The 20,283-nt window shown below is 53.0% G+C and overlaps 1 protein-coding gene across 1 annotated transcript in view; it reads right to left on the bottom strand.

The window, feature by feature from the left end:
- The window catches only part of NPR2 (natriuretic peptide receptor 2), a 409,403-nt gene extending 395,917 nt beyond the window's left edge, over positions 1 to 13,486 (bottom strand). The window contains exon 1 of the mRNA XM_078677701.1: positions 12,667 to 13,486. Within this exon, the coding sequence (XP_078533827.1) occupies positions 12,667 to 13,486 (820 nt within the window). The remainder of the gene's footprint in view (positions 1 to 12,666) is intronic.
- Positions 13,487 to 20,283: the final 6,797 nt, after the last annotated feature.

The raw sequence follows: 20,283 nt of genomic DNA, 5'->3' as shown, positions 1-20,283 counted from the left end.
GGTGGGAAACGGCCTCTACAATAAAGCCGTTTCCACTAAATCATTTACCACGCATGCACTACAACGCATGCGTGGTTACAACGAAAGGGTTTACCACGCATACCTTTACTACGAAATACGTAGTAAAGGCATGTGTGGTAAATGAAAAGAAAAACGAAGGAGGGTTTGGGGGGTCTCCCCCATAAAAAAAAATAAAGCGCTGGGATAAAAAGGGGTACAGAAAAGGGGGTGGTGATGAAAAGGGGGGCTGGGGGGGTCTCCCCCCCAAAAAACAAAACTAACCTTAGGAGCCGAAGCAAAAGCCGAAGCCGAAGCTGAAGCAATCAACGTCGTTAGGGAGGAAACGGAAAGTAACTTCCGCTTCCTCTTAACGACGTACGACCAACGTAACCAGAGAAGATGGAGGGAAGGCGAGTTAAAAGGTATGGGGCATTTTAGTAAAATACATATATATATATTAAGGGTTAAGGGTAAATATAAGGAGTGAGGCTGGGGGAATGTAAGGGGAGAGTTTTAACCTTTATCAAGAGTATGCCCTCACCATGCATACATTTACAACAAAAAACGGTGTAAATATATGCGTGGTAAAGGAATATTCGAGGTAAAGGTTAAGCGTGGAAAACGAATTCGGTTGTAACGCATGCGTGGTAAAGGCATGCGTTGCAACGGAATTCGTTGTAACGTCATACATTCCTCCCGGGCCAACCCGAGAGGGTCCTTCCGGTGCGTGAAGGTGTTAGAAGGTTCTTAACGGACCACAGCCCTTTACTCCGACCTGCCCTTCCCTCAGTCGGGCTACCCTCCCAAAGCTGACTTTATATACATTGCTGCACTGGTTCCTGTGAGGATGAACCCGACACCCACAGGCTGCAGCGCTGCCAGGGCGCCTATAGCAGAGGTAAAAGCAGAAGGAATAGAGGGACCGATGTAGTCCTGGGACCTAACAGGCACCCAGCAGAACCCAGCAGGCACCCAGCAGAACACAGCAGGGACCTATCAGGCACCCAGCAGAGACCCAGCAGGCACCCAGCAGGCACCCAGCAGAACCCATCAGGGACCCAGCAGAACACAGCAGGGACCCAGCAGGGACCCAGCAGAGACCCAGCAGGGACCCAGCAGGGACCCAGCAGGGACCCAGCAGAACCCAGCAGAACCCAGCAGGGACCCAGCAGGGACCCAACAGAGACCCAACAGGCACCCAGCAGAACCCAGCAGAACCCAGCAGGGACCCAGCAGGGACCCAACAGAGACCCAACAGGCACCCAGCAGAACCCAGCAGGCACCCAGCAGAGACCCAGCAGGGATCTTGCAGGGAACTAGCAAGCACCACGCAGGATCCAGCAGAGACTGAGCAGGACTCAGCAGGCACCCAACAGAACAAATAGCAGGGACCGAGCAGGCACCCAACAGGGACCCAGCAGGCACCCAGCAGGCACCCAACAGGGACCCAGCAGGCACCCAGCAGGCACCGAGCAGGCACCCAGCAGGGACCCAACAGGCACCAAGCAGGCACCCAGCAGGGACCCAGCAGGGACCCAGCAGGCACCCAGCAGGCACTGAGCAGACACCCAGCAGGGACCCAACAGGCACCAAGCAGGCACCCAAAAGGGACCCAGCAGGCACCCAGCAGGCACCAAGCAGGCACCCAGCAGGCACCCAACGGGGACCCAGTGTCGTATAGTTCCTATTGTACCCATACAGGACCTGCGTGTTTGGATGACATAAACTGTGGGATTGGTGGCAGACTGGTTCCGTACACCCCCTCCAGTGGCGGTGCATCCATTGGGGGCGTTGGGGCGTTGCCCCACTAGCCTGGACGACCGCCGCTGACCACAATGCCAAGATAAATAAGTGTGACTGCGTATTTTATTTTAAATTAAAATTAGGAAAAGCCCAGCGCACTAAGGCGCCGGGAAAAGCCCAACAGGATCGGGCATCCATTAGGAAGTGGGCCGGCTGCGTGGGGGGCGGGGCTACGGCAGAGAGTGACAGCCAGGCAGTCAGGCAGCGCACAGGCAGAGGGGGTGACTGACGAGTCTCAGTCTGCGCATGTTAAATGCCGGAGAAGACGAGATTTTGACTCGCCCGCGCATGCGCACATTTGAGATCTCCCCCCCCCCCCCCCCCTCCACCTGGTGTGGACACATAGGCATGGACCCGGGCCCCGGGTCTGAAAATGGGCAGATAGCAGTCTGCTGTTAGCCAATGCTGGCGCAGTGGCGCTGCTAACGCCGCACCAGGATTGGCTACTCCAGCAGGATGGTGCCACGCGTGGGTGTTGGCTGCTCTGAGCCATTGTCTTTGGTGATTGGCCACACTGCGCGTGCTGGAATCATGCCAGCAGGACAACAACAACAGTAAGTGAAAGTGGAAGTGGTCTGATGACTCATACTAGTAGTAAGGGCGCGTGACTGTGTTATTGCTGCTTGTCGGACTCGTCGTGACCAGACGTCACTGCCTGCGGCCTGCCACTGGACTCAGACGGACCGCCTGCCTGCCTGCCTGGACGGGACCTCTAGTGTGTGAGACGTGAGACCGCATCCCCCCCACGCACCCCATGTAAGTTAACTTTTATGACCAGAGTCTCCACGTTCTGCGCGGTGTGAGTCACGGGCTGCGGGATTCTGTAGCCTACATTTGGATAAAGAGTCGGACACCCGTCACGATGACTTTGAATTGAAACCAATCGATTTTACCTGTGAAACAATGTTCAACTTCCCCAGCCCCAGGCTCAGCACATTCCCTCCGGCCTGTCCTGGCGAGAAGAGATGTGAGAGGTCGCGGGTCGTGTTATTATAGTGGCATCCGCACAATCATCCAAGCAGCCAAGGCTCTCTGGGCCCTACGTCCGTCTTCGATCGATCACAGTAAAAGTAAAGTAAAGTCCACATTTGTAAAGCGCACAATCACCCGTAAGGGTCTCTAGGCGCTGGGGGGCCGTCGGGAAGATTAAGCGAGCTATTGCCCAGAGTCACATGGTGCTGGGCTAACCTGCCGCCGGAGCCGGGGATCGAACCGTGGTCCCCAGATTCCAACGTCAGTCGCCCTGGCCGCGGCGCCACCAGTACCACTCACATTACGTATACCGGATTACTACTTCCACGGGGAGTGAGCGGTGCTGTCGCGTGCAGGCCCGGTGGCAGTTGTACACAGCACGTGCAGGTGCAGTGCAATCTGCCGTGGGAGGGGGGCACAGGAAGGCAGACAGGGGCTGAGAAAATATCCCATTGCCACTTACTCGGTAGTACTATTCCATCTGACTTGCAATCTAATTCAGCACACAATTTCTATGATAGTGCTGACACTGTGGTGGGGACCCTGGGCACGTAACCTGAGAATGCTGGGTGCTACTAACTGCCTTATTCGTACCGATATCCCTCATACATGCACTTTCCGAAGTCATCAACCCTGGGTACATAACGTGCCAAATTTCATCAATGGCAGATGTTTAGAGTGGGGGTGGGTAGCCAAGCCGGGTGGCCCATTAATTTGTTTTCTTACAATTATCATTGATTCATCATCCTATCAAAATGTATGAATCGGTCTGCAATCGCATGAGTGATTCACCTGGCGATCTGCCTCTGTCTCACTGCCACTCCACACCATGTTTCTTATGAGGCCTTGTTTAGACTCTGCCATTGTGTGTTACCAGAGAAATTTTGCACTAACCGTCTATCATGGCAATGTTGTACTGTAAAATGTCAAACTTCAATAAACAGATTGAAAAAAAATCACTAAGTCAGATGCAATAAATGAAGTGAGACTACACCGTGTAAAGGAAATATCACCCTGGTTTCGTTTGTGTGCGCGGCGCGCGCTAGAAGTGAGGCCCGTTATAGAGCTGGAATTAGCCCGAGGCTTCTGCTCGGCCGGCGGTGTGTCGTGTGTGCCTGCCTGCCAATGATCTGCCCACCTGCCAGCCTCTCCTGCTCGAAACCTCAGAGGAGCCCCCTCAGCCCCACCGTCTCCACGTAGAAAGGGTGCTCTTGAACCTTCACATAACTCACGTTGTCTTTACCAGTGAGTTGCCTCCTTAAAGGACAATGAATGTAATTTCTGGCTTTGCTTAATACCTCCTTAAATTCTGCCTCCATGAGTGAGCCTTTTTGATGTGTGGTGACTGGTGAGGAGAAACGGAAGGTTGAGGGAGGCGGTGGTGTAAATTCCAATCCCCCGCTGCACCATCATGGTGGAATCCGGCTCGGCATTTATTTATGCGATTTTATATAACTCGGACAGTGCGGACTTTACCCGAAGGTGTCAGAGCGCTTCACAATAGGAACAGTAGTGATACATGAGGAGAATATTACAAGTGAACAAATCACAAAAGCAAACGTTAAGTTACATGAGACAAAAGTGACAATAGTGAGCAAACAAAATACGAGAGGTAGCAATCAGTACATTACAGGAGGAAAAAGGTGATGTGTGCATGTTACAAAAGCGTACAAAGTACTGCAATAAATGGCAGACACTCCAGCACAAGAACAAACGTTACGTAGGCAATGGTGTACTGTGTAGTATTGTATTAATATCTATGTATATTATCATGTGGAAAGGAATGTTCCCGAACTAACACCAAGGACTCCAATCCTCCCAGGGCATTGGTTTGCAGAGACTATTTTCCGAGTGTTAGGTTGTGCTTTTATTTCCTTCACGTTCCCCTTATCGAACCCTTTACACATTATTTCCGTCTCTCTCCTGTTTCTCTCGCGTAGCAGGTTCAAGGAGTTTCCACTCTGTAACTTCCGTTGCTCTGGTCATTGTTTTGACCGCATGTTGCTGTTCCATTTCTAAAGGGGGGGGGGGTTCCTGAACACTAAGTTCACAGTCTGTCTGACTCACTACATCTGGGACATAAGCGCCCAGGCAGGGTATATCTTACTTAGAGAGTCTACGCTGCGGATATACTTGATGCATGATGTTATATTGTATTAATTTAAATTGCATGTGTAGAGCTCACCCTCCGTACTCTTATGCATCTTCGACCACTCATGGTTTGACATGGGTTTGTCCAGCACCTCCTCCCACTTTGTCTGCACCAAGGGCTCCCGTGGGGAGGAACAGTGGTGGAAAGAAAAAGCAGCATGCAGAATGACCATAATCTATATCCCAACCCTCCGCCGTCCTTGCACTCTCTTAAAGAGGTGGCCCTCTTGCAAGGGAAGCGGACGTGCTGAATTTAGATACAAAAAGTAAATATGTTGAATGGTGATAGTTTGTGACCTGTTTAGTTGGTTCTTTTGTTGTTTGCAGTTTAAATCAAAAAAGTTGTTTGTTTTGTGGTTTGCAGTTTAAATAAAAACAATCTGTGAGGTTCTCAGCATTGTATCTTGAAGTCTGTTATGAAGCTCTGTTGTTATACTGAATAACCAGCTACCTAGTATGTTATATGACAGCTCTTTAATAATGTAATACCTGCACTTTCACAATTGCTTTATTAACCTTCCTGCTTTCACAAATTTGCTTGGAAATGCTCCATTTTTCCACTATTTTTTCAAAATTTTCTTGGGGGAAAATCCCCCGAACCCTCCTTAGGAGCTTCGGGCTCACTCGCTACGCTCGCTCACTACGATGCAGTATGATTACTTTTTTATTTTTTTTGTAGAATTTTATATAGCGTGAACTAGACCCGAACCGAATCAGGTATCAGAGTGCTTTACATAGCACAAGTTACGTTTTTACACGAGGACACACACTTTCATTTTTAGGCACGGGGAGATTAAGTGATTTGCCCAGAATCACAGGAGGTTTTGGCGTCGTTACCGAGACTCGAACCCAGATCCCCAGGTCCGAGGTCGAGCGCCTTAGCCATTAGGCCAACTCCTCTCCCCTAATTATCAGTTTCCGCCTCACCACTTTCAAATGTCACCAGCCGCCACTGCCCCCTCCCCCGAGAAATGTTAGCCTGTTTGCATGTAAGCGAGCTCAGAGTGCCACTAGTGTTTCCTCTTATCGAGGAGAGATTGGTTTCTGCCAACCTCAGAACATGACACCCCTGATCCCTCAGGATCGTGGAAACAATGTACTACTTTTCGCGCAGTCACTCGTGCTCAGTTAGTTTATCTCAGAGATACACCACCAGCTGGAGCGCCTGCATGCTGGAGCCTTGGCGTCTCTGGTCAGTGCGTCGGCCTAGAAGTCTAGGTTCCCTCTGACGAATGCTAGCAAGAGGTGCGGTATTTATACAGAAAGTATCTAGGGCTCCTTTGTGCCTTGCATTAGCCATCGTTGGATTTGAGGTTCATGTATGGGATGTACCGTGTACGTAGATATGGAGAGGAGTAGCCCCAGCCTGGTTCTAAGAACCCTGATGAATATTCATTCATGCTGTCTGAGTCTATCGATGGAGTTATAGGACTCTATTATTTAGGAGAAACCCTCCTTCTGCACCCAGGACTAGAACTAGGTAAAGGTTCAATCCGTAAAAGGCGTGTCACAGTGCAGTGTAGGGGAGGTATTGTATGTGAAAAGGTATGATGTTACCCGGGCCTGGCACCCAGCAGGACTCAGCAGGGACCCAGCAGGGACTCAGCAGGGACTCAGCAGGGACTCAGCAGAGACTGAGCAGGGTCCCAGCAGGACCTACCAGAGACCAAGCAGGAACCAGCAGGCACCCAGTAGGGACCCAGAGGGCATAAAGCAGGGACCCAGCAGAGACTGAGCAGAACCCAGCAGGCACCCAGCAGAACAAACAGCAGGGGCCGAGCAGGACTAGAAGGCCCCAGCAGGGACCCAGCAGAGACCGAGCAGGCACCCAGCAGGGACTCAGCAGGGACTCAGCAGGGACTCAGCAGGGACTGAGCAGGGTCCCAGCAGGACCTACCAGAGACCAAGCAGGAACCAGCAGGCACCCAGTAGGGACCCAGAGGGCATAAAGCAGGGACCCAGCAGAGACTGAGCAGAACCCAGCAGGCACCCAGCAGAACAAACAGCAGGGGCCGAGCAGGACTAGAAGGCCCCAGCAGGGACCCAGCAGAGACCGAGCAGGCACCCAGCAGGGACTCAGTAGCGACTCAGCAGGGACCCATCAGGCACCCAGCAGGGACTCAGTAGCGACTCAGCAGGGACCCAACGGGCACCCAGGAGGGACCCAGCAGGCACCCAGCAGTGGCCCAGCAGGGATCTGACAGGCACCCAGCAGGGAGAGCGATTCTTTGCCACTTTCACCCTGCTCACTTTTTAGGTTTCGACTGCAAAAAGCTGCGCAAGCAGCTTTTGCGCAGGAGAAATCTTATGAGAACTGTAGTGTGGCTTTGGGTCGGCCCTCGTCATTCATTGGCTGGCTCCATAAATGGAGCCTAGCCATTGGACGAGGGGCCTGTCCGTCAATGCCGGACCAGATTCGGGGGCGTTCCCGAGATTCTTTGGCTTTTGCCGACGTCACGCGACGTCAGCCGAAAGCCGGGAACGCCCCCGAATCTGGTCCGGCATTGCCGGCACCTGATTTTCGAGTATTTTGTCCGCTGGCAGGTGCCCACCCTGCCAGGGACCTTGCCGCTGTTGTGGTACCCCGAGCGAGTGCCCACCTCGCTTAATATTTAGATTTAAGGCCGGTGCCCACCCGGCATTGCTCCGTGTATTCACCGCCGCGGCCCCGAGTGAGAGGAGGAAGCAGCGCCCGCCTTCAAGCCCGGGCCGCGCTGGGATTGGCCCAGCCGGTCGAGCCCCCTTCCGCGTCATCACAGGAGGAGGAGGAGGAGAGAGCCGGAAGGAGGAAGCAGCATCGACCGTCCCGAGGCTCCCGAGCACAGGAGGAGCCCCGGGGAAAGAGAACGTCCCTCCGCGGCCCCGGAGAGTCCCGAGGAGCGGGAGCTCTCCTCCAGCAGCCGCCGGACCCGGTGAGTGCCTGCAAGGGGAGAGGGGCGTCGGGACACATTGTCGGTGTCCGCCCCTCCCCCCGTAGTGCGATCTCGCACCCAGAGAGCAGAGAGCTCAAACCAGAGACCCGGGGCAGGGGGGGTTAGCCCATTCTGCCGCGGTTTGCACGCCCAGATCACTTTCTGCTGATCTGCAGCCCAGAGCCGTCCACTAGGGCTTGCAACAGCATGCAGTTTCCTTTCAGAGGAAGTATGCAGCATCGAGCCTCGCATTCTCTCGTGCAACCCCACCCGATCCCAGGCAGTTCCATACTTTACCCCTTAGCCGTGCTTCAGTGTCGTGTGCGCTGGACTTTGAGAGCCCCACTGATTTGCAAGATCTGATAAGGGAAACAGTGACGCATATTTCATTTGCATGCAGTAGCCAGCCGAGCACGCTGTCTGAATAATTAAACGCATTTAAGCATTTTCCTTATCTAGCGAGCTTTTGAAACGTACCTAAATGTTCGCACCGGAAATGCGCGCACCGTATGACTTTGATCACTTCTTATTGTACAAATAAACATGCCTGGCTTTAATTTCTTTCAAGCTTCGGCCCGGAAATATCTGTGCAGGTTTCCCACAACCTAGAGTGCCTGCATCATTGATATCAACATAGGACTCATCTGACTCAGCATGTCATCAGTGAGATCCCGCAATCCTCCACCCCTGGTGCACCCTTCACAGTGTACCTTCTCTTGCCCATCTCGCACTGTAAACTAAACTACATTCTCCATATTCAGATGTCCTGTATGTGCCATTCTTTAGTCGTCCCCACCTCGCCTAAAGTATACACATTGGTGGTGGCTCTCAACATTTTGAACAGGTGCAGCACCAAGTCTGGGATTGTACAACCCTTCTCAAGAGGTTCGCACTCTCGTGGACATCTAGGGCAGAGTTACACTATGGCGAGGCTGCTCAAAATAACAATGGCCGACCAGGTGATGGCTAATTCTCAGTCTGTGGCCCACCAAAAATTCACCAGAAACAGAGGCTGTGCCAGTGACAGCAGCAGGATTCTTCAGATGCGGACGTGAAATATCAGCTAACCAAGAATGTGGTCTGAACTCGCACATTCACCAACTCATCCACCTGCACATTCATCTTACTGATAAGGCACCCACTCTAGAGTTGTCTGCAGCCTACACCTTTAGTGTACTTATTATTCTGTGGGCGATGAAAGCTTGTACTAGGCTGCCCTGCTGGTTCTGTTCTGCGGTAAATGGAAGATTGCATGAATTGACTTCTGTGAGAGGGAACAGCTTGATTTACTAATGCCATACTTTCCCTTTTTTGTGAGAAAGTTAACATTGCGCTTCTGCTTCCTAATTTGCACCTGTCTTGTGATGGGAACACGTGCGCTGATGCTACTGTAGTTGTCTGTAACTTCCTTCTGAAGTTGGGAAGTTTTCATAGTTTCTTCCCTCAGTGTACCAGTTCTGTAAAGAGGGTTGTTCTGTATGTGTGAGAGACCCTTGTGATATTCCCTCTGTCACTGCCACCTGTCTTTCATTTATTATTTTAAAGGAAGATTGCTCTGCTGGGGTCTGTTATACATTTACTGTGTTGTGAAGGCATGTATGAAACTTTCCACTAAACAGAAGACCAAACTATTCACATCACCAATACTTGTTTTAATGCATGATGTAGGTGAGTTAGAGGGAATGCATAAGTTTCACGCATGAAACAAGTAATTTTTGTAATGGAATAGAAGACTGTAACATTTGAAAACATAGCTGACTAGTGGCTCTGTCATGTGTAACACCTCCAGCATGTTCTGGCATTTTAGGCAACAACACTTTGTATGCTGGGATTTTGAGCCTATGATGAAACGGTTAAAAGCATAACTACAAGCCCAGTGATGCAGAATGCTGTTAGTCAGATAAAATAAAAATAGACCATTGTATCTTATGTCATGATGCCAAAGCGCAGAGTTGTGAAAGGCAAAATACAATGTAGTTCCTAGCTTGGTCCCTTTTATTCTTCTAGCCAAAAGTAGGTTTACAGCCTAGTACGTGAGTAGGGAAAGGTAGCCAGTCAGAATCAAATGCCTGCATCTTACTGCTAATGGATTAACATTAGAACTCCCTTGAAAACCAAGGACATTGTTTTACCAGAACAATGCAAAAAGCAACGGTTAGACATAGCTGGAGACACAGAGGGAAACAAGCATTTACAATGCAACGGTTTCGCCTTTGGAAATGTTAAAGCTATTTGCAATGTAAATGACAATGCCATTTATTTATCTGTTTTCAAAACCAACACATAAATACAAATGTTGTCATTTACAATGCCAATAGCTCAAACTTTTCCAAAGGCGAAACCGTTGCATTGTAAATGCTTGTTCGTTTATTGCCGACTGGTTCGGGTGGTTTTACTCGCCTGGCATTGGTTTCTTAGTATTTATATTCGGTCATTTGGCTGACTATGGGTTATAAAACTCTCCAGTATTCCGTGTGTGCCACGTGCCAGTCTGTCTCCGTTGACCTGTCTCCTGGTGATGCTGGTGACCTTTCACCCCGTGGCCACTCAAGCTCGTGCCATCAGATGCCACGTGCCCCGGTGACAGCCTGTCTCCGTTGAAGCCCCAGGGGTGACCAGTGCCCTGCTGGTGACCTTTGACCCCGTGCTTCTCTGAAGGTCGTGCACTCATTGGCATCCCAGGGCCTCATATGCCCAGTGGACTGGTAAGGTACTTCCTCTTGTGATGTCATGTTCTGGTGATGCTCCGCCCCCTCATGGCTCAGTGACGCCTTTGCTCCAGTGACGCCCCTAGTGATGTCATGTTCTGGTGATGCTCCGCCCCCTCATCCCTCATGGCTCACTGACGCCTCTGCTCCAGTGACGCCCCTTGTGATGTCATGTGCTGGTGATGCTCCGCCCCCCATCCCTCATGGCTCAGTGACGCCTTTGCTCTAGTGACGCCCCTAGTGACGTCATGTGCTGGTGATGCTCCGCCCCCCCATCCCTCATGGCTCAGTGACGCTTTTGCTCCAGTGACGCCCCTTGTGATGTCATGTGCTGGTGATGCTCCGCCCCCTCATGGCTCAAAGACGCCTTTGCTTCAGTGACGCCCCTTGTGACGTCATGAGCTGGTGATGCTCCGCCCCCTCATCCCTCAAGGCCCAGTGACGCCTCTGCTCCAGTGACGCCCCTTGTGATGTCATGTGCTGGTGATGCTCCGCACCCATCCCTCATGGCTCAGTGACGCCTTTGCTCTAGTGACGCCCCTAGTGACGTCATGTGCTGATGATGCTCTGCTCCCCCATCCCTCATGGCTCAGTGACGCCTTTGCTCTAGTGCCCCCCTTTCCCTGTTGATACCAGTGCACCGACTGCCACCCAATGCCGGGTCACCTCAGGGCCCTGGCATTATGCAGCAAGAAGGGCGGCCACACTTCTGGCAGGGTTGGCTAAATTATGCGGCAAAAAGCCCCATGGTGTAATAATGCGCACATTCAGCTTAGGTGTGCCTAGTTATATTACCCATTACTACACATGTCTTTCTGGGCAAAGGTTTCAACTCCTTAGTAGCAATTTGACCAAATACAGAAATAAACAACAACAAGGCGCCAGTACCCTCAGTGAAGGGCCCCCCACTGCGCATCGACGCCCCCTGCAGCGCTTACGACGCCCCCTGCAGCAGTTTCTGTGACCTTTGATCCGTTCAAGATCGCAACACAGTTATTTCTTGAAATCTATAGATTGTGACGCAGATGTGGGATTATGTGGCAAAGGCCCCAACTCCATAATTAGGCGGAAGACACCACAAAACAGCTGAACCCAGTGGCCATGGCGTGGCCACGTTCCACGTGCCAAGGATGCTGTTGTTCAGTGATGCCCCCTCCCTTGGCACTGCCTCATGTCCTAGTAATACCCTGGCTCTGGTGATGACCCTTGACCTAGCCTCGCCCATGCCCCCTCAGTGCCAGCCCTCAGTTGCCCCCCAGCGCCCCTACTCACTGCGCCCGTTGTCCCGGATGAAGCTGCTGGCGCCCTAGGGCTACCCACGGCCTGGTGGCCCTGGCTCTGATGGTTCCCACTGTCTTAGCCTCACCCATGCCCGCGCAGTGCCTGCGCCCTGGAGGTACCCAAGGCCTGGTGGCCCTGGCGATGACCCTAATGCTAGCTTCACCCATGCCACCGGGGTACACGCGTCCTAGGAGTGCCCAGGGCCTGGTGGCCTTGGCGATGCTCCATGTCCCACGCCCTTGGCTACCTATGGCCTGGTGGCCCTGGCTCTAGTGATGCCCCCTCAGTGCCACCCCCGGTGCCAGCCCCTGTACTCACTGCGCCCGTTGTCGCGGATGAAGCTGCTGGCGCCCTGCGCGTCGGCCTCCTTCTGGTAGACCTGGTGGCCCTGGCTCTAGTGATGCCACCCCTGGTGCCAGCCCCCATGCCCCCCCGGTGCCAGGCCTGTACTCACTGCGCCCGTTGTCGCGGATGAAGCTGCTGGCGCCCTGCGCGTCCGCCTCCTCCTGGTAGATCTGGTGGCCCTGGCTCTGGTGGTGACCCTTGTCCTAGCCTCATCCATGCCATGCTCCCTCAGTGCCACCCCCGGTGCCAGCCCCCTCAGTGCCACCCCCGGTGCCAGCCCCTGTACTCACTGCGCCCGTTGTCCCGGATGAAGCTGCTGGCGCCCTGCGCGTCCGCCTCCTCCTGGTAGATCTGGTGGCCCTGGCTCTGGTGGTGACCCTTGTCCTAGCCTCATCCATGCCATGCTCCCTCAGTGCCACCCCCCGGTGGCAGCCCCCTCAGTGCCACCCCTGGTGCCAGCCCCCATGCCCCCCCGGTGCCAGGCCTGTACTCACTGCGCCCGTTGTCCCGGATGAAGCTGCTGGCGCCCTGCGCGTCCGCCTCCTCCTGGTAGATCTGGTGGCGCACCGTCAGGTTGTGCAGCTCCTCCAGCGCCAGGTAGACGCCCTCGATGATGAAGTAGTGCGGCCGGTCGTCGGTCTTGACGTCGTGGTAGAGCAGCGCGGCCCGGGAGCTCCAGTTGAAGTGCTCGTGCAGGTGGTAGGCGAACTCTCCCAGCTTGAGCGCCGTGGGCCCGGTGCGCACCGTGGTGTTGTAGTGCTCGTCCTGCAGCTTGAAGCCGAAGGCCAGCGCGCCGGCCGTCAGCAGCGGCAGCTTCCAGTGCGTGGCGAAGCGCGCCACCGAGGCGGCCGGGTACACGCAGCCCGGCCCCACCAGCACGTCCGGGTCGTTGTAGAGCTTCAGGTCCACGGCGTTCAGGGGGGCCACGTACTCCGAGCAGGCCCCGTGCAGCTCCGAGCTCAGGAAGCGCGTGTCCAGCGCGTACCCGGGCAGCAGCTGCGCGCCGCGGATGGCCTCGGTGGCCATGGCCAGCGCGGGCGCCACGCGCGGCCAGGCCCAGGCGTAGCGCAGGTTGCTCTCGGGCAGCACCACCGCCAGGGTGATGGTCTTGTTGTTCTCCGAGGGGGGCGCCACCTGTGCCCGGGTGCCAGGGGTGGCCGAGGCCAGGAGGAGCTGGCACAAGAGGAGGCCCGTGGCCGCCGAGCGCACCCAACACGCAGGCCAGCCGAGGGCTGGCGAGAGGCAGCACCCACGCCGGGGCAAGGGGACCCCCCGAGGAGGGACCCCCGAGGGGCACCCCTGAGCGCGCGCCATGCCGCCAATGCCCATCCTAGGGCACGCAAGGGCGCACGAGAAGAGTTGGAACAGCAAACTCCCAAGGATGGAAACAAAACAAAAGCACAAAAGAATATATCGGGATCCAAGAACCAAGCAACAGGGTTTCCACCAACTGCACCTCCCGGTGCTGGAGTCAGCTCCCTCCACAAGGGGGCGCCAAACCAGCGGGTTCAACACCCAGAGCCCCTCCCGCGGCTCCTGGGGGGTTCACTCTGTGCGCCCGGGGACTCTGCACGCGTTCCTTCCACGCGTCCCCACGCAGCCTGCACTCCAGGGGGCTGCTCTGTAATCCAAGGGCTTGTACCCCAGGGGGCTGCTCTGTAATCCAAGCGCCTGTACCCCAGGGGGCTGCTCTGTAATCCAAGGGTTTGTACCCTAGGGGGCTGCTCTGTAATCCAAAGGCCTGTAGCCCTGGGGCTGCTCTGTAATCCAAGGGCGCACCTGTGTCTGCACTCCGAGGGTCTCCTTTGTAATCCAGGGATGTTGTCTCTGTCCTCCCGGGGTCCTCTCTGCAGCTCTGGTGTCCGCGCTGTATTCCAGGGGGTTGCTCTGTACCCCCGGGGGCTCTCTGCGCTCTTGACTGGCTGCTTTTTACCGCAGGGTCTGTTCTCCAGAGGTCCTGGTTGTCCCGGTCTCCAAGGGTCCTCTCTACCGGTGTCTGCTCTGTATTCCAGGGGTCCCCCCTGAGAGGTCTGCGCTGTACTCCAGAGGCGCGCTCTGCCTTTGTGCGCCAGGGGTCCTCACTCAGAGGTCTGCGCTGTACTCCAGGGGGTGGACTCTGCGTCTGTGCTCCAGGGGTCTCCCTCAGAGGTCTGCGCTGTACTCCAAAGGGTCCTCTCTCGGAGGTCTGCGCTGTACTCCAGGGAGTTGGCTCTGCGTCTGTGCTCCAGGGGTCTCCCTCAGAGGTCTGCGCTGTACTCCAAAGGGTCCCCTCTCGAAGGTCTGCGCTGTGCTCCAAGAGTCCTCTCTCGGAGGTCTACGATATACTCAGGGGTGCGCTTTGCCACCGTGCTCCAAGAGTCCTCTCGCGGGTCTGCGCTGTACTCCAAAGTCCGCGCTGTATTCCAAATGGTCCCCTTTTGGAGGTCTGCGCTGTACTCAAGAGGTGCGCTTTGCCACCGTGCTCCAGGGCTCTCTCTCCCTGAGAGGTCTGCGCTGTACTCCAAGGGTCCACTCTCGGAGGTCCGCGCTGTACTCCAAGGGTCCCCTCTCGGAGGTCCGCGCTGTACTCCAAGGGTCCCCTCTCGGAGGTCTGTGCGTTACTCCAATGGGCGCGCTCTGCCTCTGCGCTCCAGGGGTCCTCTCTCGGAGGTCTGTGCGTTACTCTAAGGGGTGCGCTCTCGGAGGTCCGCGCTGTACTCCAAAGGTACGCTCAGCCTCTGTACTCCAAGGGGTCCCCTCTCGGAGGTCCGCGCTGTACTCCAAGGGGTCTCTCCACACTTGTGAAGTTGGCTCTGCCCCCAGGGCCCCCCGCTGCCACTCCGGGGGTCACTTTGTACTCCGAGGGTCCCGGATCCGGGTCTCCAGTGCCCTGGGGCGCAGCCTCCTGCAGCCACACGCACACACACAGACACGCACACACGCACTCTGGCACGCGCCGACCCCTCTGAATGGGCGCCCGCCTCTCGGTGAATGAGCCGTCCCAGAGGAAGCCAGCCGGGCACAGGAGCTGGAAAAGCTTTTAGTCCCCCTCCCCTCCCCCCCCCCGGCCAGCTCTTCCCTCTCTCCAGCCTCCTCACTCACCACCTCCAGAAGCTGGACCCGGAGCGCGGGGGCACAGCGCCCCCTGCAGGCCGCGGGTGGCAGCGCCGCACGGGCCTTTCATTCATAAAGTGTCGGAGGCGGCAGCCTGGGGACCGGGGAAGTCTGGACTGGGCCTCTGTGCTGAGGGGGCGCAGGGGGCTGGCAGGGAGGGGCAGACCTCAGTGGAAGGGTCAGACGAGAGAGGGCATCCACGCCGTCATCCCATCCTGCGATTCTATGCAGCATAAGAACTTATTTGAGTGGATTTATTACTTAAAAAACAAATTGAAATAGGTTATTCGGTCTAAAAAATGAAAGCCTCACAGCAGCGCCCCTGAAATACTTCCAAACATTTTTCTTGGGCAGAGACACAACAGGAATTTATTAATCTGGATTTGGAAGCATTGCCTGTAAAAAGTGCAAATAGAATCTCAACTATATGCAGAACTCTAACAAGCATTTGCAATGCAATAGGTCTCGCATTTGCGAGAGTTTAAGCCATTGGGATTGTAAATGAAAATGCCTTTTATTATCTCTTTTGATAATTAACACACAAATAAAAGGCATCGTCATTTACAATGGCAGTAGCTCAAACTCTTGTAAATGCGAGACCTATTTCACTTCTAAGAAGCGTCCACCATTGTCCCGGCTGCTTGGAAAGAGAAAGCAAGCATGGCACGCTGCATGTTGCAGGAAAAGCACGCCGTGCCTGCGGTAGGAGAAACGCAGTAAAGAAAATACAGGCGCATGCATCAAAGGAAAAAACGGTCGCAAACGGGCTCTGCCCCAGTGCAACCGGTATTTTTGCATTTGGCATGCATCATCCCAAATGCAAAAATTGCAATTTAAGGAATCTCTAAATTGAGATTCCTTAAATGCAATGCATTAAAGTAAAATAATTAGCGATTTTGCTAATAGGAGTAGCAAATTACCATGAAGTTGAATTTAGGGCACGTGTTAGGGCATGTGTGTGTGCAACATATTTGCACAGATCAATTTCAGGGGTGCAACAGGGTTTCATTTTGAGACTCTTGCACTCTTGAAATTGCATGAGCAATTTGCGAGTACCTTCTAGTAGTGGCACATTGCTCATGCAATCTCCAATTCATTCCTATGGGCCTGTGGGCCCATAGGAATGAATGGGACAGCATTCCTTAATTGCGACTAGCAATTTGCAAGTTGCAATTAAGGAATGTGTAGGAATCACTATTTTTATAGCGATTCCTACATGCATAGGCTTTTGCGATTCCTTATTTTATCGCAATTAAGGACTCGCAAAAGCCTACGTTGATGCATGTGCCAGTTTGTGTGTGCAGACTAAATAAGACATACCGTGTAACAACCGAAGTAAAAGGGCCAGTCCTCATGGGAGGTTCTAAATAGAGGCAAGGCTGTAGTAAGGCGAGACTAACAAGCCTATTAACGAATCACATGGCAGCATTTACAAAGGACAATGACACAAGCCACTGAAAAATATGAGCAGGGAAGTGGGCGGAGCTTCAAGTCCATACAGCATTCCTCGCAGCGCATGCACTGCCCAGGCGCGACCCAAAAACAACACCATCCTCTGAACAGAGGTGAAAAATCAGCAACAGAAAAAGTACAGTAAGGCCTAGAAGTGGAAGGACAGAGTCCTAAAGACCTCCTACAGATTTCCCCCCAAGAAGCCTGCACGGAGGAAAGACACAGCTTCTCTTTTAAGGAAAAATATAGGATAAAGCAAAGTTGGCACTCGTTTCAATCACATCATCGTTGCACAAGCAGGCTCCCATAAAACATAAATATAGCGCTGCCCTGTATGTGTCACAGCGCTAGCTAGCAAAACTCCTAATCTGTGCTAATATGATCTGGTGGGAGGAGGGGCACGTACTCCCAGCCCCTCAACGCTTCATTAGCGAGGTCTACTCCGAGAGGCGCTATAGAGCACCATTCCGGGTCCGTACACAGCGCCTAGATTGAACTATGATTAGGGCCGGAATGGCCGAAGTGGGCAGCGGGCAATCCCCTGGTGCACCGTGTGGGTGGGGGGCCGGTTTGGGGCCCCTGGGGGCCGTTTTTGTTACAGGGCCGGTTTTACAGCATAACAAAATCGGCCGAAAACCGGCCTTGGCAAAGACCTTGGCAGCACCTGCAACCCCCAGGAGGGGGGGGGGGTTCAGCCAAACACTTTTTTTTGGTTTTGGTTCCCAGTCTGGTCTTGACTACGAGCGGGACTACACTTGTACTCGGACAGGGAAGAGATACGTTTTGGACGGATATAAGGGTTTAAGCCACGAGGGAAGCATAAGGAGCCATCCCTGGAGAGAAGCTGGCACATAGCGCCTCTAGACCCGGCTCGACTGGATCAATACTGAGATGTGTCCAAAACAAGAGTGTGTAATTGAAGGTCGAACTGTCTTCAGTGTTAATGCAAAGGGATTCTGTAGAGAGATGTGTACAGGAAATAAAAAGTATGTTATCAGCAGCTTGGTGCACCGCAGAATAAATAGAAACCAAGCTTAGGGTATCTGCAATTAATGCCGCAGGATAAACAGCAGCAGAAGCACGGGATATCTGCAGTTAATGCCGCAGGATAAACAGCAGCAGAAGCACGGATATCTGCAGTTAATGCCGCAGGATAAACAGCAGCAGAAGCATAGGATATCTGCAGTTATTGCCGCAGGATAAACAGCAGCAGAATCATGGGATATCTGCAGGTATTGCCACAGGATAAACAGCAGCAGAAGCCTGGAATATCTGCAGTTGATGCCGCAGGACAAACAGCAGCAGAAGCACGGATATCTGCAGTTAATGCCGCAGGATAAACAGCAGCAGAAGCATAGGATATCTGCAGTTATTGCCGCAGGATAAACAGCAGCAGAAGCATAGGATATCAGCAGTTAATGCCGCAGGATAAACAGCAGCAGAAGCATGAGATATCTGCACTGTATGCCGCAGGATAAACAGCAGCAGAAGCATGGGATATCTGCAGTTAATGCCGCAGGATAAACAGCAGCAGAAGCATGGGATATCTGCAGTTAATGCCGCAGGATAAACAGCAGCAGAAGCATGGGATATCTGCAGTTAATGCTGCAGTATAAACAGCAGCAGAAGCATGGGATATCTGCAGTGTATGCCGCAGGATAAACAGCAGCAGAAGCATGGGATATCTGCAGTTAATGCCGCAGGATAAACAGCAGCAGAAGCATGGGATATCTGCAGTTAATGCCGCAGGATAAACAACAGCAGAAGCCTGGGATATCTGCAGTTAATTCTGCAGAATAAACAGCAGCAGAAGCATGGGATATCTGCAGTGTATGCCGCAGGATAAACAGCAGCAGAAGAATGGGATATCTGCAGTTAATGCCACAGGATAAACAGCAGCAGAGGCCTGGGATATCTGCAGTTAATGCCGCAGGATAAACAGCAGCAGAAGCATGGGATATCTACAGTTAATGTTGCAGGATAAACAGCAGCAGAAGCATGGGATATCTGCAGTTAATGCTGCAGAATAAACAGCGGCAGAAGCCTTGGATATCTACAGTTAATGCCACAGGATAACCAGCAGCAGAAGCATGGGATATCTGCAGTTAATGCTGCAGGATAAACAGCAGCAGAAGCCTGGGATATCTGCAGTTAATGCCGCAGGATAAACAGCAGCAGAAGCCTTGGATATCTACAGTTAATGCCACAGGATAACCAGCAGCAGAAGCATGGGATATCTGCAGTTAATGCTGCAGAATAAACAGCAGCAGAAGCACGGGATATCTGCAGTTAATGCCGCAGGATAAACAGCAGCAGAAGCATGGGATATCTGCAGTTAATGCTGCAGAATAAACAGCAGCATAAGTATGGGATATCTGCAGTTAATGTAGCAGGATAAACAGCAGCAGAAGCATGGGATATCTGCAGTTAATGTAGCAGGATAAACAGCAGCAGAAGCACGGATATCTGCAGTGTATGCCGCAGGATAAACAGCAGCAGAAGCACGGATATCTGCAGTTAATGCCGCAGGATAAACAGCAGCAGAAGCATGGGATATCTGCAGTTAATGCCGCAGGATAAACAGCAGCAGAAGCATGGGATATCTGCAGTTAATGCCGCAGGATAAACAGCAGCAGAAGCATGGGATATCTGCAGTTAATGCCGCAGGATAAACAGCAGCAGAAGCCTGGGATATCTGCAGTTAATTCTGCAGAATAAACAGCAGCAGAAGCATGGGATATCTGCAGTGTATGCCGCAGGATAAACAGCAGCAGAAGAATGGGATATCTGCAGTTAATGCCGCAGGATAAACAGCAGCAGAGGCCTGGGATATCTGCAGTTAATGCCGCAGGATAAACAGCTGCAGAAGCATGGGATATCTACAGTTAATGTTGCAGGATAAACAGCAGCAGAAGCATGGGATATCTGCAGTTAATGCTGCAGAATAAACAGCAGCAGAAGTATGGGATATCTGCAGTTAATGTAGCAGGATAAACAGCAGCAGAAGCATGGGATATCTGCAGTTAATGTAGCAGGATAAACAGCAGCAGAAGCCTGGGATATCTGCAGTTAATGCCGCAGAATAAACAGCAGCAGAAGCACGGGATATCTGCAGGTAATGCCCCAGGATAAAAAGCAGCAGAAGCGGGGATATCTGCAGTCAATGCTGCAGGATAAACAGCAGCAGAAGCATGGGATATCTGCAGTTAATGCCGCAGGGTAAATAGCAGCAGAAGCATAGGATATCTGCAGTTGATGCTGCAGGATAAACAGCAGCAGAAGCCTGGGATATCTGCAGTTAATGCTGTAGGATAAACAGCAGCAGAAGCATGGGATATCTGCAGTTAATGCAGCAGGATAAACAGCAGCAGAAGCACGGGATATCTGCAGTTAATGCTGCAGGATAAACAGTAGCAGAAGCATGGGATATCTGCAGTTAATGCCGCAGGATAAAAAGCAGCACAAGCAGAGGATATCTGCAGTTAATGCCGCAGGATAAACAGCAGCAGAAGCCTGGGATATCTGCAGTTAATGCCGCAGGGTAAACAGCAGCAGAAGCATGGGAT

This window comes from Lissotriton helveticus, chromosome 2_1 (genome assembly GCF_964261635.1).
Source record: "Lissotriton helveticus chromosome 2_1, aLisHel1.1, whole genome shotgun sequence".
NCBI lineage: Eukaryota > Metazoa > Chordata > Amphibia > Caudata > Salamandridae > Lissotriton > Lissotriton helveticus.
This window is presented reverse-complemented; position numbering and strand designations above follow the sequence as displayed.